This window comes from Gavia stellata, chromosome 16 (assembly GCF_030936135.1).
Source record: "Gavia stellata isolate bGavSte3 chromosome 16, bGavSte3.hap2, whole genome shotgun sequence".
Classification (NCBI taxonomy): Eukaryota; Metazoa; Chordata; class Aves; order Gaviiformes; family Gaviidae; genus Gavia; species Gavia stellata.
The window spans coordinates 302,059-320,268 of NC_082609.1; the positions used below are offsets into that span (position 1 = coordinate 302,059).

At 40.1% G+C, this 18,210-nt stretch overlaps 1 protein-coding gene across 2 annotated transcripts in view; it reads left to right on the forward strand.

The window, feature by feature from the left end:
* Window positions 1-2,403: 2,403 nt before the first annotated feature.
* The window catches only part of JAKMIP2 (janus kinase and microtubule interacting protein 2), a 30,112-nt gene continuing 14,305 nt past the window's right edge, over window positions 2,404-18,210 (forward strand). For both annotated transcript variants that reach the window (XM_059825639.1, XM_059825640.1), the window contains exons 1-8: window positions 2,404-2,532; window positions 7,195-7,692; window positions 9,630-9,839; window positions 10,733-10,831; window positions 12,757-12,903; window positions 14,694-14,834; window positions 15,755-15,811; window positions 17,668-17,787. In XM_059825639.1, the coding sequence (XP_059681622.1) occupies window positions 2,404-2,532; window positions 7,195-7,692; window positions 9,630-9,839; window positions 10,733-10,831; window positions 12,757-12,903; window positions 14,694-14,834; window positions 15,755-15,811; window positions 17,668-17,787 (1,401 nt within the window). The remainder of the gene's footprint in view (window positions 2,533-7,194; window positions 7,693-9,629; window positions 9,840-10,732; window positions 10,832-12,756; window positions 12,904-14,693; window positions 14,835-15,754; window positions 15,812-17,667; window positions 17,788-18,210) is intronic.

An 18,210-nucleotide genomic window follows, 5' to 3' on the forward strand; every position in this document is an offset into this window, starting at 1 on the left:
TACACAAATGCTAAACCTTTGTTTTACATCTGCAGAGAAAAAAATGTAAATGCTTGTTTGATTAGCTGTTAGGGAGTAAATTACCCTTTTGTAGAAGACTGAGAATGTGGTTTTTGCACCTCATTTTGGATTTTCCATTTACTGTGTTCTTTTCCTAACTCAAGTGTGCATGCTCTGCTGACATTTGATGTGAGCTTTTTTGCTGCTGTTCCAGTTTGCGCTTTCCGTATGCAGTGGCTGTTTGGGTAGCACCGCAGCGTTCCATCTGCAGGGTGATGGTATCTGTAATTATCTGTGTTTATTCTTTCAAGCCTAAACGTCCAAGCTATCTCATTCCTGAATGAAAACATTAATCTTTCATGAACTGCCGCTAGCCTCTGGGAGGCTGACCTTGCATGACGTGATGCGGTGTCCATGACTGTAGGGCTGTCCTTGGTGCTGTGTGCCAGCTGCAGTGGTTATTGAAGAGTGCTGGTTGTGAGGGCAGCCTCAGCCAGCGAGAGCTGCCACGTGTGCTCAAAGCCTCTCACGCTCTCTGCTGAAGAGGCCTCTGGGCCAGCAGAATCTCTGAAAGTGCATTCTGCTTTCAGGGTGGTTAAGGATCTTAAATCACACAGCAAAGCAGCATTTCCCCTATGCAGGACATAATCTCCTGTGATTTTTTTTAATCTATTGTCCTTACTGCTTTGCTTATGTACTATTTTCTTTCTCAAAAGCCATCCTTTGCATGGATTAATCTGGTGAAAGTGTCATCCTTTGCTCAAACCCAACAAGTCTTCATGTATTAGTATTCATTTGGCGTTGACAGCCAAAGATTTCTGCTTTCTTGACAATTTCTGGCCCATCTGGCCTGATTTTTTTTCCAAGCCAGCACTAAATCAGATCTGTATGTCCTGTGTCACATGATACATGACAAGAACAAGCCATTTTTTATTAACTGCTTTCCAGAGCCCATTTTCTTTCTCAGTCATCTGCACCTACAGCAGGCTCAGCTCTGATGTTGTACTGTTGCAGCCCTCCTGGTAAAAAGTCTTCATGTAACTAGCATGATTAGATCCTTTGTTACCAGTATTGAATATGAGGCACTGTGGGAAATATGGATCAGATCCTGCTCTCATTTGTAGCTGTATGTATACAATGCAATGCCAAGATTTCAGAGGTATTGTAACTGGGAACAGCACAGGAAGCCCTGGGTGAGATAGGACAGCGTTTTCAGGATAGCGGGATCAGCATGGCAAGAAATTAATCTGCTTTTTTCAGTTTACAATGACATTCTTTACTGAGGATTCTGCTATCGTCTCAAAGGATGTGTGCCATTTCCACAGGTTTCGTGGATGTGGTAGGAATGTCAGAGTGACTGTGTGAACACGAACATGGCACAATCTCAATCCCAGTTCAGTGCTGAGACATATGGACACAGAAATTTCTAGGGAGCTTATTAAGTAGACAGAATACCTCTTTATCCGAGGCTGTCAGTCAATGCCAATAACCAAGACAAATGAAAAAAAAAATTAAAAAAAATGTTTATGGGACAGATGGACACTCATGTTCTTAATGGTAGAGAAAACCCCCTTGGCTTCCTGATCTGCATATCTTGCTGATGTGCTTGGGTTTAAGCTTACTGCATCACTTTGGCTTAGAACAGAATTTTCCACCAAGAATTCAGCTGATGGAAACCATTGGTGGATTATTTTTTTTGCAAAGGGGACAATTTCTAGTCTGATACAGGCTTTTGCATGTCATTAGTTCTCTGCTTCTATAGAGACTGAGAATGCTGTTGAGGACTTCAGCAACTTCCTCTCTCTTCCTGTGGCAGATCGTAGGTGTGTTGTGGAAAGTCTTTGAGTTTGGCACAGGATCTTGGGGGCATCAAGGGTTGGGAAGGGTAGGAGGAAGATACTGTTGGTAGATCCTTAGACTAAAGTGCCTGCTTTGTGGTTACCTCAGACTACAAGGCGTGGATTAAATGACGTGTCCTTTCTAGTCCTGTACTCTCAACAGCACTAATCCTTACAGTAAACAAACTCCTACCTTCATTGCATGGTGCCCCTTTCTGAGAACAGGAGAAGGGCATATACGGAATCTCCACTAGTACGCCAGACTTGCATACAGAAGCCTGATTGTGCTGGGATCTCCCTTGTAGGTTCTCAGACAAAGATTGCAGTGTTTGGAGAAGTGAGCTGTCTCTTGTGTTCTGTAACCATGTGAGCTGTCATGCTGCAGTGTCCACTGACAAATAATAGTATGTCTTATTTCTCACAGGGCTTCCAAAGCAGCTGAGTCCAGGACCTTAAGGAATGTCACGCAGTAGGTGCTGAACTAACTGGCACTGAAAGGAAGAGAAAAAGATGGCAGTCCGTATTTGAAATAATTAAACACGTGGACTCTCGCTGATAAGAAACCATGTCAAAAAAAGGACGTAGCAAGGGCGAAAAGCCTGAGGCACTGATTGTTGCCCTACAGGCTGCCAATGAGGAACTCAGGACCAAGCTAACAGACATTCAAATCGAACTGCATCAGGAGAAATCTAAGGTGAGTCAGGGTTTGGTTTTAAATAACAGTGTCTGTGCTGAAGGAGAGAAACACATGGAAAAAATAGTATCACAGAAATCAACAGATGCAACACAACTCTTTCCTAGAACAGTGGTCTGATTCTTTCCCCACGTACAACATTTTCTTACTGTGGATGTCCTGTTGCTTTGGTGGAAAAGACTCCTTTTTACTGAGCTACAAGTTTAAGAAGCCTGTGGCCCTTCAATGGAGCAATATGTCTTTTGTAACATCTTTGGCGATATTCCAGTTAGTGGGTTTCATCCTGTCCACTCAGTGTTTAGAAACTGCATAGTGTTGCTGTTTTTTGAATGGCCGGTATTTCAGCAAGATATGCCCTCATTTCAAAGTTGAGTGAAGTGTTGTCGCCAACAACATTGCTTAAGTGTATAGCATGACAGTCCATGTGAACCCTTGTAATCCATCTGCAGTACAGCTGAACTGTATTGTTTACACTAGGGTATGGATGCATTGTTTGAAGCTTGTTCAGGTACCAATGGTCTGCCAGAGTTACAGTCTCAGATATGTAAAGTTAGTCTAGAGGCAGCTGAGTATTATGCATGCAGGGTATAGCTATGGCCCTATAGTATAGACATACCTGTGAAGGTTTGAGGTGCCTCCCATGTACTTTAGAAGCCTTTGGTACAACCTCAGGGCTGTGCACTGCAGCTTCAGCTCTTGCCTACATCTTCTGCTGAATTTTTCACTCTCTTTTCCTGCATTGTCTATGCTAGGGCAGCCCTTGCAAAATACATAATACCTCTTCACACTACGACAGCTTTTGTAACCTGTAAAAAGGTAATGGGCTGGGTGTTATCCAAGTATAAAAAACTGGCTGTTGTTTTACACCTACTCTGCACATACCCTGCCAGAATTCTATTAAAATCCTTGCAAGCAGCATCAATTTTCTCACAGGTGATGCTGAAGTGGCTTTGCAAAGAAGTGTACTTTTTGCTTTCCACAGTTTTGCTCCCTCTTCATTTAGAGATGCTTCTAGCAGCAAGCGCAATACATCTGTGTTTTATAGTCAGAGTACCGCTTTTGTACAATAAACCCTTACATGGTAAGTGCTAAAGTTCCCTGAACATGAGTGAGATTAAGGCAGTCTTCAGGTTTAGCAGTGTGCTCTTTATGAGCAGTGAAGATAACAAATACCTGTTTAATAGCTCCTGGTGAATTCTTACGAAGTGGTCTGGAGGCAGTGCTAACTGCAGCCAGGCATCCCCCATCTGCAGTCTGCTGGCAGCCACATTTTCAAAGGATGATGCTTAGTGATATATTGTTTTTCCAAATGGAATATAATTGAAGTCCATCAACCTGGCTCTGATTCCTTTGCAGATAAGCATATATCCTGGGCAAATAAACCCAGAATGACTTGTCTCTAGTTTCCAAACCTGAATAACCACAAATCTTTTAGCCTCTAAGAGGTCTTTTTCATAATTTCTTTCTTTTAGGGACAGATGTTCATGCCAATATATCAAGGTTAATTATACTAGTGATCTCAGACAACTGTTAGCCAGTATAGTGGAAGTTGGTTTGTATAACTTAGGAGAAGCTAAATGAAAGCAAGAATAGCCAGTTCAGTGTTATCTGATATTCTGAGAATCTCTGGGGGCATTCTCCCTTCACCTGCCAGTGAGATTTATTTGCAACCTTTTAAATTAGACAAGATTTGCAAGCGGCAACAAAGTGGACATCATCACTGTTTCAAACTCATTCTGCATCCTTTTCTTTCACAGATAGTCAATGACAGTCTTGGAAAGCAAAAACGTTTTTTGATTCTCTTGTTTTCTCTGCAAGCTTTGGCATTCACGTGTTGCACACAGGCAAGGTTTAGTTATTCTCTTAAGGAGCCACAGACTGGCTGCCAGAAAACTGATGGCTCAGGGAGCTTCTGTAATGCTTTCCAGTATATTCTGAGTCTTACTGCTTTTGTTATCACTGCAGCTGTGGAATTCCAATATGGAAGTTGCCAGTGCAGATTTTTGTTACTAGCTTATCTGAAATATATTTAAATGTGCTTGAGAAACACTGGAGAGAAGATGAGCAGAACAAAATAATGAAATTGCTTGCACGCTTCAGTACCTCTCGGGATGCCCACCCATAGGTGCTCTTGTCCATTCCTGTGACTAAATCAGACTGAGCGCTCAGGGTATTAAAGGAATTGTCATCATGGAGTAGTGGGGGTTAAAAACTACAGTCTCGGGAAGTAGATCACACTTCTGAATTGTTCTGTAGTTTGGATTGAGAGGAGCAGACATCACTGCAAATTTTACTTTAATCTGGAATTCAGATTTTAGCTCTTTCCTCCTCCGGGTTCAGATTGGACATCTTGGTACAACTTCATCTGTAAAATCAGGTTAGAAATAGGATGCCAAACTGGGCAGTCACCCACTACATCAGAAGGAGCTTTAAGAAAGTGTTCATCCCACAAAGGGGTCAAACAAATAGGGTCTTTGGACTTTTCCTGTCTCTGCTAGCCATAAGTTCACTCTACCAATGAATCCAAAGAGGGTAGAAGCCTCTGGACCATTGTGGTCTTTTATTGAACAGGTCTCTTTTCCATTACTTCAAATGTAATAATCTTTTTCCCACAAGGCCCTCACTCACTTTCCCTTTCTTCCCATCAGAATGGTACATTTACAAGTCAGCATAACATCTGACGGCATTTCACTTTAATAAACTAGGCAACCTGGAAACTAATAGCCATTAAACCAGGCATCCCAAAGCTTAGCTGGGGTTGTACTCGGGCCCTGTCTGGGTCATTGTGGATACCCAAACTACTGTGTTGAAAGTTTAGATGTATCTTTCTACATCATGCCAGAATGGATCACTTACAATAATTGCACCTTGTTTTGCAGTACATTCAATACCCTTTTTAACAAACAGGAAGAGATGTGTTACAAGAAAGAAAGAGGGAATTAGGCTCATTTTTAGTCACAAGTATTCAAAATCAAGGATGAACAAGGAGTGAAGGCAAACCAAAAACCTGTCCTAAAGACTTGGGGGTTGGGGGCCTAAGGTTACGCGTGGCTTTCTCTTCAGAAGTGATCTATGTAGTAAAGGCACTTTAACTTCTCACATGAACAGTACAGATGTGAATAAAAGAGACTGCTTTTTAGTCCCTGGCTGCAAAAGCTTCTTGTTGCGTATGGCATATATTATCACACATAGTTACTGCATCACTAGCCTCTGAAGCCCTCCAGAGAAGTCAGTGGCAGTTGCAAGTGCAGACCACCTTTAAAAAACATGTGTATTGAATACTTTGCTTTGAAAAGTTTTTGTGCATCCTAGAGCCCTGTGGAGGGAGTTCTAGGAGAATCTTTCAGATTTGTTTTCCATGGAGCCTTCTGAGGAAGATGCCTCTCAATTTTAAAGTCTGTTGCTTGTCAGAATGACTTTGATGATTGAAACCAAAGTAAAAGTACGCTTTCAAACTCTTCTAATGGCTTATTTAGGGAAAGGTATATCTGAAATAAGATGGGGGTAGCATGGGAGGAAAAAAAAAAGTCAGTCAGCTCTGCATATAGCTGATAGCACTTCCTACCTTCACTAAATCTTCTCCAACTAATCAATTAGGCCTGCAGGCTAGACCATCAGTGTCTCTCGGAGGGCTTTCAGATGACCTACTACTATGTTTATTCATATTGACTGTTTTTCCCCTGTTTTTTCTTTCTGAAAGGTTTGCTCACTCTTCCTCATTCTTTGTGGTCTTTACTTAAAAAGGAATTAACAAAGAAGTTCTTACAATCTTTGAAAACACATTTTTTTCACTGTAAAAACCTACAAAGTTTGCAACAAATCTACCAAGTTTGCTTTGAACTGAAACCATTCCTTATCCGTTGCTTTCCTTTGGTGTAGGTTCACTCAGGTTTCTATTGTGGAATTGCTCAGGGGTATGAAGTTGCACCTAGAGATATATCAGTGTAAGTGTACTGAGGACTGGTGGGTCGCTCTATAACTTTGATTTCAAAGCTACGGACAAAGAACTTTTTAAAAACTGTTGTTAATGAATAGTAGCAAAGGACATATTTTAAGTAAAGCTAGCTATTCCATAAGCATAATAACCAGTGAAGCATGCTTTTCTGTAGATATGTGTCTAAGAAGTGACTACAAATGCCTGTTAAAGCTCTTTGTATGAGTAAGAACATCTGTAAAAGATGAAAAGTTTCCTGGAATTTCAGACTTGCACTTACCTCAGTTGGGATCATATAGAGACAAGCACTTCTCTCTTGTCTGATTGACTGCCCCTGGTCATGAAAGTTGTAGGAACTTGGCCATTTCTGAGCCCTCTAATTTTCTGGTGAATTTGACTGACATTGACTGATGGATTAAAAAGTTATTAGACAAATGTACACATATACATGGAGTCTTATTTCCTAGGGAAATATTGAAAGTACATGTAGTGTCACTGCATGAGGCAAGACACCTGGAGAAGAGAGGGTTGTTTTGACTTGAGTAAAGACAATGTAAAATCTATGTGAATGCCCCAGGAGTTGGCCCATATTTTGTTGTAGGAGGGTTGAGGATCATCTAGGTTCTGCAGCAAGGTCTTCCTCAATTTGATACAGCTGTGTGTCTGGGTGGGCTTGTTTTGATAACATTATGTTGGTAGCAGGTGACTTTCATTTTATCTCAATGTAGGTTGCTAAACTTGAAAGAGAAAAGACTCAAGAAACTAAGCGTATCCGTGAGGTGGAGCAGCGCAAGCAGACCGTGCAGATCACAGAGCTAAAAGCCAAACTCCATGAGGAGAAAATGAAGGAGCTGCAGGCCGTGAGGGAGAACCTCATCAAACAGCATGAGCAGGAGATGACGCGGATGGTGAAAGTCCGAGATAGCGAAATCCAGCGCCTCAAGTCAGCGCTGTGTGCGCTGCGGGATGGGAGCAGTGATAAAGTAAGGACAGCGCTGACTATTGAGGCTCGTGAAGAGGCCAGAAAACAGTTCGACTCTGAGCGCCTTAAGCTTCTGCAGGAAATTACTGAACTGAAGTCTGCCAAAAAGCAGGTAGATGAGGCGCTTAACAATATGATCCAAGCTGATAAGATCAAGGCGGGGGATCTTCGGAGTGAGCATCAGTCCCACCAGGAAGCCATTTCCAAGATCAAATGGGAGAGTGAAAGGGATATTCGCCGCCTGGTCAGTAACCAAAACCAGTTCGTGTGTTCTCTTACGCTGTAGTGAGTTTGCCTCTTGTGCCTCTTAGCTTTTTGTTAATAACAGAACTCTGCAATGTGCCTCAGTTTGTAAAAGTATTAAAAACTTCATTGTCATTTCTCAGCAGTAAATAGATCATGGTGAGTCGGCTAGAGCAACCGCTGTGATGGCAGCTAACACCTTCAAGTAAGAGAGTGATTGGCCTAGTCTGTAAGGATTTGGCTTGCTGAGATGCTAATACATGTGCAATGCAAAGTGTTAGAAAAAGAGTGTTTGCATCTGCACTTGCAGTTTATTAGTTTTTTCTAGTCCTTGTGATGGTATTCTAAACACATTAAACCATGGCAGGAGGGGAGATACCTTTTGGTTTGATCTTGGCATAGCCTTCAGCAATTGCTGTAGAAAATGAACAAAATGAGGCCCACATCAGCAATGGTGCAAGTTGCCGTGCTTCCCTGTCAACCGGGGAGCTGGACCTGCTTGCAACGGTGGAAAGTTTGGCTTGAAAACTGGAATTCAAGATTTGACAGTTAAGTAAAAGAAATGGTAATTTAAACTATCAAGAGTGATTATTATTTTTTTTGTGTTCTGGAGGTATATTCTTGTGTTGCCAAAATGCTCAATAATGTAGTACAGACTAGTAGTGGTGGATGCTTCATATCTGCCTTCTGAATTTTGACCCTTCTTGTTACTTTGATCCCTATTGCAGTTCTGTGTAGCCATGAGGACAAACTACTTTTTGTCTCATCTGCAATTGAGGATCTATTTTCAGGGTTTTAATATAAAAAGGAACTAGAAATTCAGGATAAAACTGAGACATTTAGTATCATTAAGATCAACTCAGGTTCCACATAGGCATTGTATGATTTTATCTTTAGCAACCAATGAAAGGCTTTTTTTGAAGGCTATTTACTTGCAGAAGAACCTTGAACAAGTCCAGAATTATTTTTATCTGATTTACACAAGCGGTTTCCAATTCCATTGTATTGCTATCAGTGTGGAGGAAGTTACATCAGAGTGACATCTGGTTAATGGAGATCAGAATCCAGCCTTACTCATCTGAAAAAATACTTTGGGGAGGATTTCAGCAAGCCTAGAAAGCTGCAAGATCAGAAAGTATCTTTGGCAGCTTTAAGCAAAAATTAGCATAGATATGATTTTTGTTTTCAGGGAATGATTCACATAATTCTCAGATAATGGTACTTTTATGGGCTGGAGTGATTTGCAAATTCTGGTTCACCAAATTTTCTTGAGCTTAGTGATGTTAGCAGCTCTGTGCGAATTTTCATGGTTGCAAGGCTTGTATGGGCTGATCTTATTCTAAGCTTTAATCTAAAATTTTCCTTTCAGCCATCATTCTTAAAGTTGCTGTGAGGTGAAATAAGAGGCACTTCTTTTTGTCTTGGATAGTCCTGGGATATTAGGCAGGAATGAAGTAACAATAAAACTAATAGCTTTGAGTTTGCACTCAGCAGAAGATTAATAACATGGCAATTAGCTTTAAGAAATACTGGGCCTGCTCAGACCTTCTGTTTGTGAGAATCGTACTATAACCTCTACTGTCTCAGCTAATGTAGCTCCATTTAAATGAGCAGGAGCTAGTCTAAATTTTTTTGGTTTTGTCAGAGTTTATACTTATTTTTCACTAGTATAAATAACTGACCAAAATGCAATGTGAAAGCCTGAACTCTTCATGCAATTATCTGTTAGCATATCACACCTGTTCCTGGTGTGAAGTGTGTACGGTTATGGCTGAAACCTCAAAGTGTATTGTTTTACAAGCCTAGTGAAGTATGAAATAGCAGATTTAAGCGTTGAACACCACTATTAAGAAAATCATATACTACTAGATTGGAGAAGGCTGCAATGCTGTTGCCTTTACACAGTAATATTGTTGTTCTGATGTTTCTCTCATTCAGATGGACGAGATCAAGGCTAAAGACAGGATTATATTTTCCTTGGAGAAAGAGCTGGAGACACAGACAGGCTATGTGCAGAAGCTGCAGCTGCAGAAGGAAGCTCTGGATGAACAGCTGTTCTTGGTGAAGGAGGCAGAGTGTAACATGAGCAGTCCCAAAAGAGAGATCCCAGGAAGGGCTGGAGATGGTTCGGAGCACTGCAGCAGCCCTGTACGCAGGTTTTACTGAAACAGAAAACATGGCTGTGTTTCTCTTGCTTAGATATTTCCTCAGGCCCTGGGAAAACATTCCCACTCTTACTCACTACAGAGAAGTTATGTGCATAGATTCTTCAGAGAGAATGCTAGTGAGACAAAGCTTTGTAAGGCTTTTTCCTCAGTTACTCTATTTACAAATATAAAACATCTTAAATAATTAGTGCACCTTTGAAAGAATCATTCCATGAACATAACTACCTGGATAGCCTGCATCCTCAAAGCCAGATAGAATTGGGAAGATGGGCAGGGAGAAGGCTGGGGGGGTAAATCTGGGAGACTCTTAGGAGATCTTCCTCTTTCTCTGTCTTATTCTCCACATAGCTCTTGCTGTCATTCACAAAGCATGCAACTCACTGGTTGTGTGTTGAAATATATGATGTTTATACAACAAATGTGTATATATACACATATTTACACATATGCAAATAAGGAATAAGTAAGTAAATGCAGTTGAAACGGAAAGGAATGTCCTTACTTTCTCACCTGACACAGTGCGTCAGCAAATAGAAGCAATGTATAGGAAAAGGCAATAAAAATTATGATCTTTTCACTTTTTGCTTTTTCTTCCCCCTCATAAAAAAAATATCAACATCTGTTTGGATGGGTTTTTTTGTATTTTTTTAAGCGACGGAAAAATTTCAATCTTAAAGTATCCCCCAAACTAGATACTTTCTTCCAAAAATATATATATTTCTGCCAGCATGTTCGGTACTGTAAAAATCCATAAATATAATTTGTTGACGATGACAGCTTAAGTTGACTGGTGTGCGGTTTTTGAGGATTCTTTTCCCAAGCATGTATTTTGAAAAGAATCAGTAACTGTATTACGTTGTCGCCAACAAACAGGACTTGCGCAGAAACCAGAAGAGGATAGCAGAACTGAATGCCACAATCCGGAAGCTGGAAGACAGGAACACGTTGCTCGTTGACGAACGAAACGAACTGGTGTGTGAGCTTTGCACTATCAGACAGAGGAGGTCAGGAGCCATAGGGAAAGGCAAAGAGAGGAGGATCCAAGGATGATAGCCAGTGATGAATATGCCTTTTCCATCCACCAGGCTAGTCACTCGGGAGGCTGAGGATGATTTTTTTACCGTAGAATTAAACAGTAATTTCATTGAAGTTATACGAGTACAAAATCACAACGAAAGTTGAGGCAGAGAGGCTTATAGGTTTCTATATGAATGTTTATGTTCCCTCCTTGACTTTCTGAGTATACAGCAATGTATGGTGAGACTTATCTTGTAAATGAAGTAATGTCTGTAGTCCAGTATTTGACCAGGTTGAGAATAGTTAAGTATTGGATCTAGGGAGAATGGACAACAGTGAATTGATCCCTTTATCCGATTTACTCCTCAGTGGTGGTACCTGTGTGTTGAAGTCAGCACCCTGGCTTTTTAACCTCTATGTATTTCTACTTCTGTGATTAAGGATGGGGGTGGTGAAATTAAACTCTTGATTTTTTTTTTTTTTTTTAATTTTTTTTTATTCCTCAGCTAGGAGTCCTAATGCACTTCTTTCATATCAATTTAGCTGTCTTGGCTCTCCTCAATGTTCACAATGTAATATTTACAAAATAATGTCTTATCAAGATTGCAAATTACAAATATGTTCATGTGTCTCTCTTCACTTACAAAAAGCTCTCAACCCCCAAATTTCTGTGATACTGAATAGCTTGGAGTCTGATGAGTCAGCTTGATTAGCTGTTGCATGTCATTAAATAATTTTAGAAGGCTTCTAAGCTGTATCTTGCACGATGTGACTACAATGAACACAGTTGGTTAAATGTGACCAGGAGTACTGCTGAAAATACTATACACTTTAATATAGATTTGGAACAGCAACAACTAACTTTGTTCTTAGGGTAGGACAAATGGTTGTTTTGCCCACAACTGTGCTGATCAAAGATGTAACCACTTCCTAGCTGCTCCCCTCTTTCCTGTTAGCAGAAGGGATCTTCAGGTACTTGCTAACCTGCTTCAGACAAAATCACTGGGTTAGTTTAAATAGCCTAGTAAGATGATGTGATGATGTAAGCAGATGTGGTTAACTGTCCTTAATACCTACAGAAAACTTGCAGTCCTTTCCCCAGCAGAACTGCAAGGGTCAGGAACCTCCTGGTGACGAACAGTTTTCCAGAACTGGGACAGTGCCTTTGTTAGGTAGATTGTCTGGGCACAAAGATGATGTCTTTCCACAGTGACACACCATCTTCTTTGTCCTCCTTTAGAAAAAGAAATTATTTCTATAAAACACTCAGTATTACTGGATGGAACTAATTTTTCAGAGGAAGAGATCTTGGTTAAAACTCTAGTTGTACCAATACTGGAAATTCTAAGCATGCCATAAGATACCTTCCTATCTTATGGGATTTGTTGTTTAAATGTTATGTGATTTGTTGATTAAAACAAACTTGTGCATGTGCACAAGTATTTCACTGTGTGGCATTAAAAACAAAACTATGTTATTGCTGTGATCCAGACTGAATAGGTACCTATGCAAATCTGTTTTTCAATGAGAAAAACAATGGGTTTCTTGCAGATAAAGTACAGGTCATTTCAGACTTCTGTAGCAGCTTTCCAGTTGCCTGACTGTGTGTTGGGTTGCTTCATCTCTATGTCTGAGTTTTTGCATAGATAAAACCATCTTTCGGAAACAGATATGCAGAATTATGCTTTGAGATTTATAGATAAATAGTCATGGAAGTTATGGAAGCTGTAAGCATCAGTTCCATTAGATCACTTTGTTTGGCATTTTACTGGGACAGTAGTCCAACAGGGAAGTAACAAAAATACTTCTAACAAAGGAAGGAGAAAAAAAAATCTTTTATTTGTATTATTTACAATTATTAATTGCTATTATCAATCCAGCTGAAGCGTGTCCGAGAAGCTGAGAAACAATGTAAACCTCTTCTGGAAAAGAACAAGTGCCTCACGAAGAGAAATGATGAACTTATGCAGTCTTTGCAGCGCATGGAAGACAAACTCAAAGCAGTCACTAAAGAAAATATAGAAATGGTTGGTACTGAAGAGCAAAATGAGGGTTACTGTATGATCTATGTCTGCTATGTTGGCCACATCTGCATACTGTATGCATGTATATACATAGAGAAAATGTGTTGTATATAGTATGTAATACTATTGATAAGATATAGCCATGCTTAGGCCTGTATGTAATAGACTTACATACTAGAACATTGTGTATTATGCATACATGTGCAATATATTAAAGTGAAAGCATAATCACAGTCTTTAATACTATCAAAAAAATTAGAATTTTGAGTTTCAATTGTTTTAAAAGAAGAAAAAAAATAGCTGTATCATTGAGTCATATCCCACTGTGCTATTTTGCATCTGGAACTCAAAAAGGAGGCTGTTAAGAGCAATGTTCTCAGACAGCATGATGTTCATCTTTGAATGTACATGTTCTTGTTGGAGCTGATGATGGCAAAGTAAAGTTCTGGTCTGCAACTGAGCACATTCAATCTTTCCATGAAACATACGCATGGTAGATGGATATGGGAAATGGACAATGGTGGTGTGGTGGCTAGGGTTATAAATGTCACATATCTGGGCTATATGAAGTGGGGTCAAAGCAGTTATAGCTGTAAAAAAAATCCTTCAAATGGAATTTCCCTGACTATCAGTCAGAATCCAGTCCTACACATGCACCGATACTACTTTGGCATTAATAAAAAAAGGAGGTGGAAGTTCTGGGTTGCCAGATGTAAGCTGGCAGGCTGAGATGACTTCCTCTGCTAAGTGTGTTTGTGTGTCTTGTCTCTGGCTTGTAATAGCCACTGTCCTCATCTTGAGCAGGCTGACTGTTCTGCCATAGATGCAGCTTTACTGCTGATTAGGATGAGACGATGAGATTCACTTTCTTGTCTTATAGAAAAAAGGCTTTAGTCTTACAAGGTTAATCTACTTTAAGACTTTGCAATTCACCCATGCCCAGAAGACACAAACTTATTGCAGGTGTCATGAGTCAGAATTCTTCCTCCACAGCTGTGGTAGTACAGATCACAGCCCCTTGGGCTCTCCCACAGCAAAGAGAAGGGACTTGGGAATCTGCATACATTAGACATCAGTGGGCAGCACTGTCGGTGCATATATGTGCACACAGCACATATGTTCTAACTTAGCTCCCTGACATCTGCTCTTTACAATATAGATGCCCAAATTATGGAAGTTAGCAAGCTGTGGGTGGCTAGAATAATTCTCATGGGCTGTAGCCATCTCTTCTCCCACATATGCTCAGGAGCAGGCAGGATGTGGACTTCTAGTTAAAATAGATCTGGTACCATATTTTTTGCCTTTCCTCCTCTTCTGACTGGATGCACGTCTTTCACATGACTAAAGAATATGCATTTTCTCACTGTATATGGCCATATGATGGGTATCAGTAAGGTATGGATGGTGTCATGGGAGTAAATACTATTTGCATACCCACTGGACAGGTAGGGGATTCAACTACAGTTGCCACATGTTGGGGCATCTTGATGCATGGCAAAGGAAGAGCTATGGTATTAGACATTTAAGGGCTGCTGTAGAGACTATATTGCCACGCAATAAGTAAATAGATAAAGCTTTGTTGTTCTGGTTGAAGAACTCAGCCTTGCTGTGCTGCTTTACTGTTAAGAAGTGCTGACGGGTATTAATAAAGTTATAAAAATGGTGTAGCTGAAGCATATTTAAAGGGCTGTACAGCTTAAATGAAAGATAATGTCTAATTTTTAAATGAAAGGTGGTCTTTTTGTCTTTTTATTGCTGGATCTTATTTTATCTGTTTCTTCTTCTTACCCCAGAGAGAAAAAATGACATCGCATCCTCCTCTAAAGAAATTAAGATCTCTGAATGACCTGGATCAGGCTAATGAGGAGCAAGAAACTGAATTCTTAAAGCTTCAGGTCATAGAACAACAGAACATAATTGATGAGTTAACAAGGGTATGTCCAGAGCACCAGGAAATTAGGAATAATTCCTGTGTACAGTTCACCATTGATAGTATTTTTTCTTATTAACTAGAGGTCTGAGGGTTAATATCTTATCTTACTTTTAACACCTGCAAATTTTTAGATGTAGGTGTGCGTGGGTGCAGTTTAACTGAATTTCTAGTGGAGCATCAGCCCCTGCAACTCAAAAGTATAACTCTTGCGTGTGAATTGAGCTCTAGAAATGAAACGCAGACCAAGGATTGTAGAGCTTGGGAAGATACCTACATGTTCACAAGGCAGGGCTGTGCCAAGCTGTTTTACTGTTATAATAAGCTACCATTAAAAAATTTCCTTAACAAGAGGCAAGCACATGGTGCAATATCATGCGTTGGAAAAGCATGTGCTGCTAGACAATGGTTCACTAGTTCTTCAGTCATTTAATACTGACAGTCCTTTTTTCAGCTGACTTTGCATTATGATATTGAGGGAAATGAGAAAGGAACTCCAAAACAGGCTGTTGCCTCTTCTAAGACATCATTGCTAGGAGCGGTGAGATCAACACTACCATCATTTAATGACTTTGAGACAGAGGCAGCATGTCCTCTGCAGGGAAGGCAGACAGGCTGAAGGCAACAGGCCTCCCAGTGATTTTAACAGGAAATCCATCAGCGCCTGTCATTTGACAGCCTGTCAAGGCAACTGCACAACAACGGGTTTTTTCAGATATCCCATCTTCCCTTCTTCAAGTGGTTTTCAGGTGGCACATGTACAGATTTGAATATGAATCCTCCCTTCCACCTCGGATCAGATTCCTGTTTGAATGTATGAACCGAGAGTCGGTGGAAGCCCAGTGATTTATTTCCTCTGTAGATTTGGCCTTTTATAGCTGCAAACAAGAGAAGAGCGAGTAACTTTTTAATCTTATTTTCCAGGACAGGGAGAAACTCATTCGTCGCAGAAAGCATAAAAGGAGCTCAAAGCCAATTAAGGTAAGAGGAAAAATTGTTTTCAGCTTATAAAAATACTAGTAGGCTCTGTAGGAAAACACACCTTAGCAATCTGATTAAAGAGAGCTTTGTGGATTATAACAATCTGCTTTAGTGATCGGGTTTATAAACACCCTAGTTACTTTGGGAGAGCTTTTCAAGCCCACTTTGAAATTCAGTTAAGTTTGCATATCTGTTTTATTTTCAGCAAAATGGGGCTTTTTCCCCCCTCTCTGAAATAATCTTCATTCTATCTGGTTTCTATAAATATTAGTCGGAAGGTCTATTATTCTGAGATATATTTATGTTTCCAGAGACCTTCCCGTCTATCTTCTGCTATCTTTTTTTCACAGCACATATGGGCTAAAATAATCCTTGTGCATCTTTATTCTTCAAGTGAAAGTTTCTGCCTGAAAAATTCAGTGTCATTTTCTCCTGCTCAGTTCCATTAGGCCTTTGGCTACCCCTTGTATCACCCTGAATTGGGTTGAGTCCAAAGCTGATACGATTTAGAACAATTTTAGAGCTGAGTAGTCGGTAGTGGTTCAAGTAGCTCCTTTATCAGCTAGATGTGAAGAATGACTTTGCAACAGCCACGTCCCACCTCCAGAAAGCGGAAATACTGTAGAGGAAACAGAGCTTGGTTGCTCTTTGTCCTCCAAGGACATCCTGTAGTACTTCAGCCATGTCCTGTGAAAGTAATGCAACAGTCTCCTACACACAGAGAGAATTTCAGACCAGTAAATCCTAGATGTGTCATCACATTGTTTCTGTATGGGTTTTGAAGCAACACACAGCAGACATACCTGGGAGACAAGGACTAAGAAGTATTTTCATCAGTCAACTTTATTTCTAAGCCAGAGATTGTAGCATGGGAGAATATGGCTATTGTCTTCGCTTGGAAAAATCATGAACAAAAAAAGATAATATATGCAAAAGTTTATTTGCATCTTTGGTACACGTTTTTTGTGTGATTCAAATTCCAGGTTTAGAACGTTGTAACCTGTCAGCAAAACTGAAAAATGTTGCAAAGCAGAAGTGCATCTTAAGTGCTTGTTAATCAGTTTGTCTGCAGAATTATTCATAAGCCAAGTATTTAAATGCTCAGATCTGTACCCCGAAACCAAGCCTGCAGGATAAAGCATCTATACTTTCATAGGACATGACTCACAGCTTTCATTTTATTTAATTCAGTTACTGAGATTGGAGATAGTGAGGTGTCAGACATACAACCAAACTGTGTAGTGTGAGCAATCTCTTACAACATGTGGCAGTTACTGTAGTACTGGAAAGATGTGCAAGATAAAAGTTCCTTCGTGCTAGTTTTGTATTAGCATAGTTTTCACTCACTTACTCCAACAGCAATATCAGTGAGAGAAGCACTGAGATAATAAAAATATCAGCAGTGTCTGTGATAGAAGGAGGGTTCTCTATTCTGCACACATTTCCAGCTCTTTATGGTGTTATCTTTGCATACCAGTCTGCATGTTGATAGATGTCTTCTGAACAGCTTTGGAGTTAACAAACAATTCTCCTGCCTCCCTGCAAGGGCAGAGACTTTTCCTTTAGCATGTTGCTGCTCCCATTATGTTTTCCAAGTTTTAGACTGAGCCAGATCCTCAGCTCAGAAAATTTAATAGGCAAACTCATTCTCCACCAGCACAAGACCTAATCTTCAATATGGTTCCCTTTGTGTTTGTTTGGAGATGGTAATTGCAGGGGTAGCCCATTGCTCTTTTTTCATGTCTTGCCTTTTTTAAGTAACTAGCAATGTGATTTTGAACTAACCTTTCCCCCCATCAGAAACTCATGCTACCTGTTTCCAAGGAGATTCAGAAATCATGTTTTCCCTTCTTTAGAGACATGTGGTGGATACGGTTTTTGGATATGATGATGATTCCATGGACTCTGAAACATCCTCCGTGGCCTCATACAGAACAGACAGAACACCAGCAACCCCAGATGATGATCTGGATGAGGTAAGATCTGACTCTTTCCATAGGCAAGGACAGGTTTTCAAGAGACTTTAACTTCCAAAACAAGTGGCCAGGGTCTCAAAAACACTTAGGTTTTTACAGTGCATATTGAGTGCTAAGTTCTTCATTAAGTTTGGTTTCAATTTTGCTTACTGATACACTGAAATGCTGAGAGGTTCTTTCCAAATCTGGTTCATAGAGTCTACAGCTGTGACTTCATTGCAATCTGAGATGATTTTTTTCCTCTCCCCTTCAAGAAAATAAACCTATCACATTTCTTTTAGCTTAAAGACATATAAACGCTGTATAAATTTCACATTCTTCATATCACAGCAAGCTCACCAAAAAAGCTATTTGAATCAAGACCTGTAAACCAACTATTGTGCTTAACAAATCACACTTGCATTCTTTGCTTTGGCAGTGCTC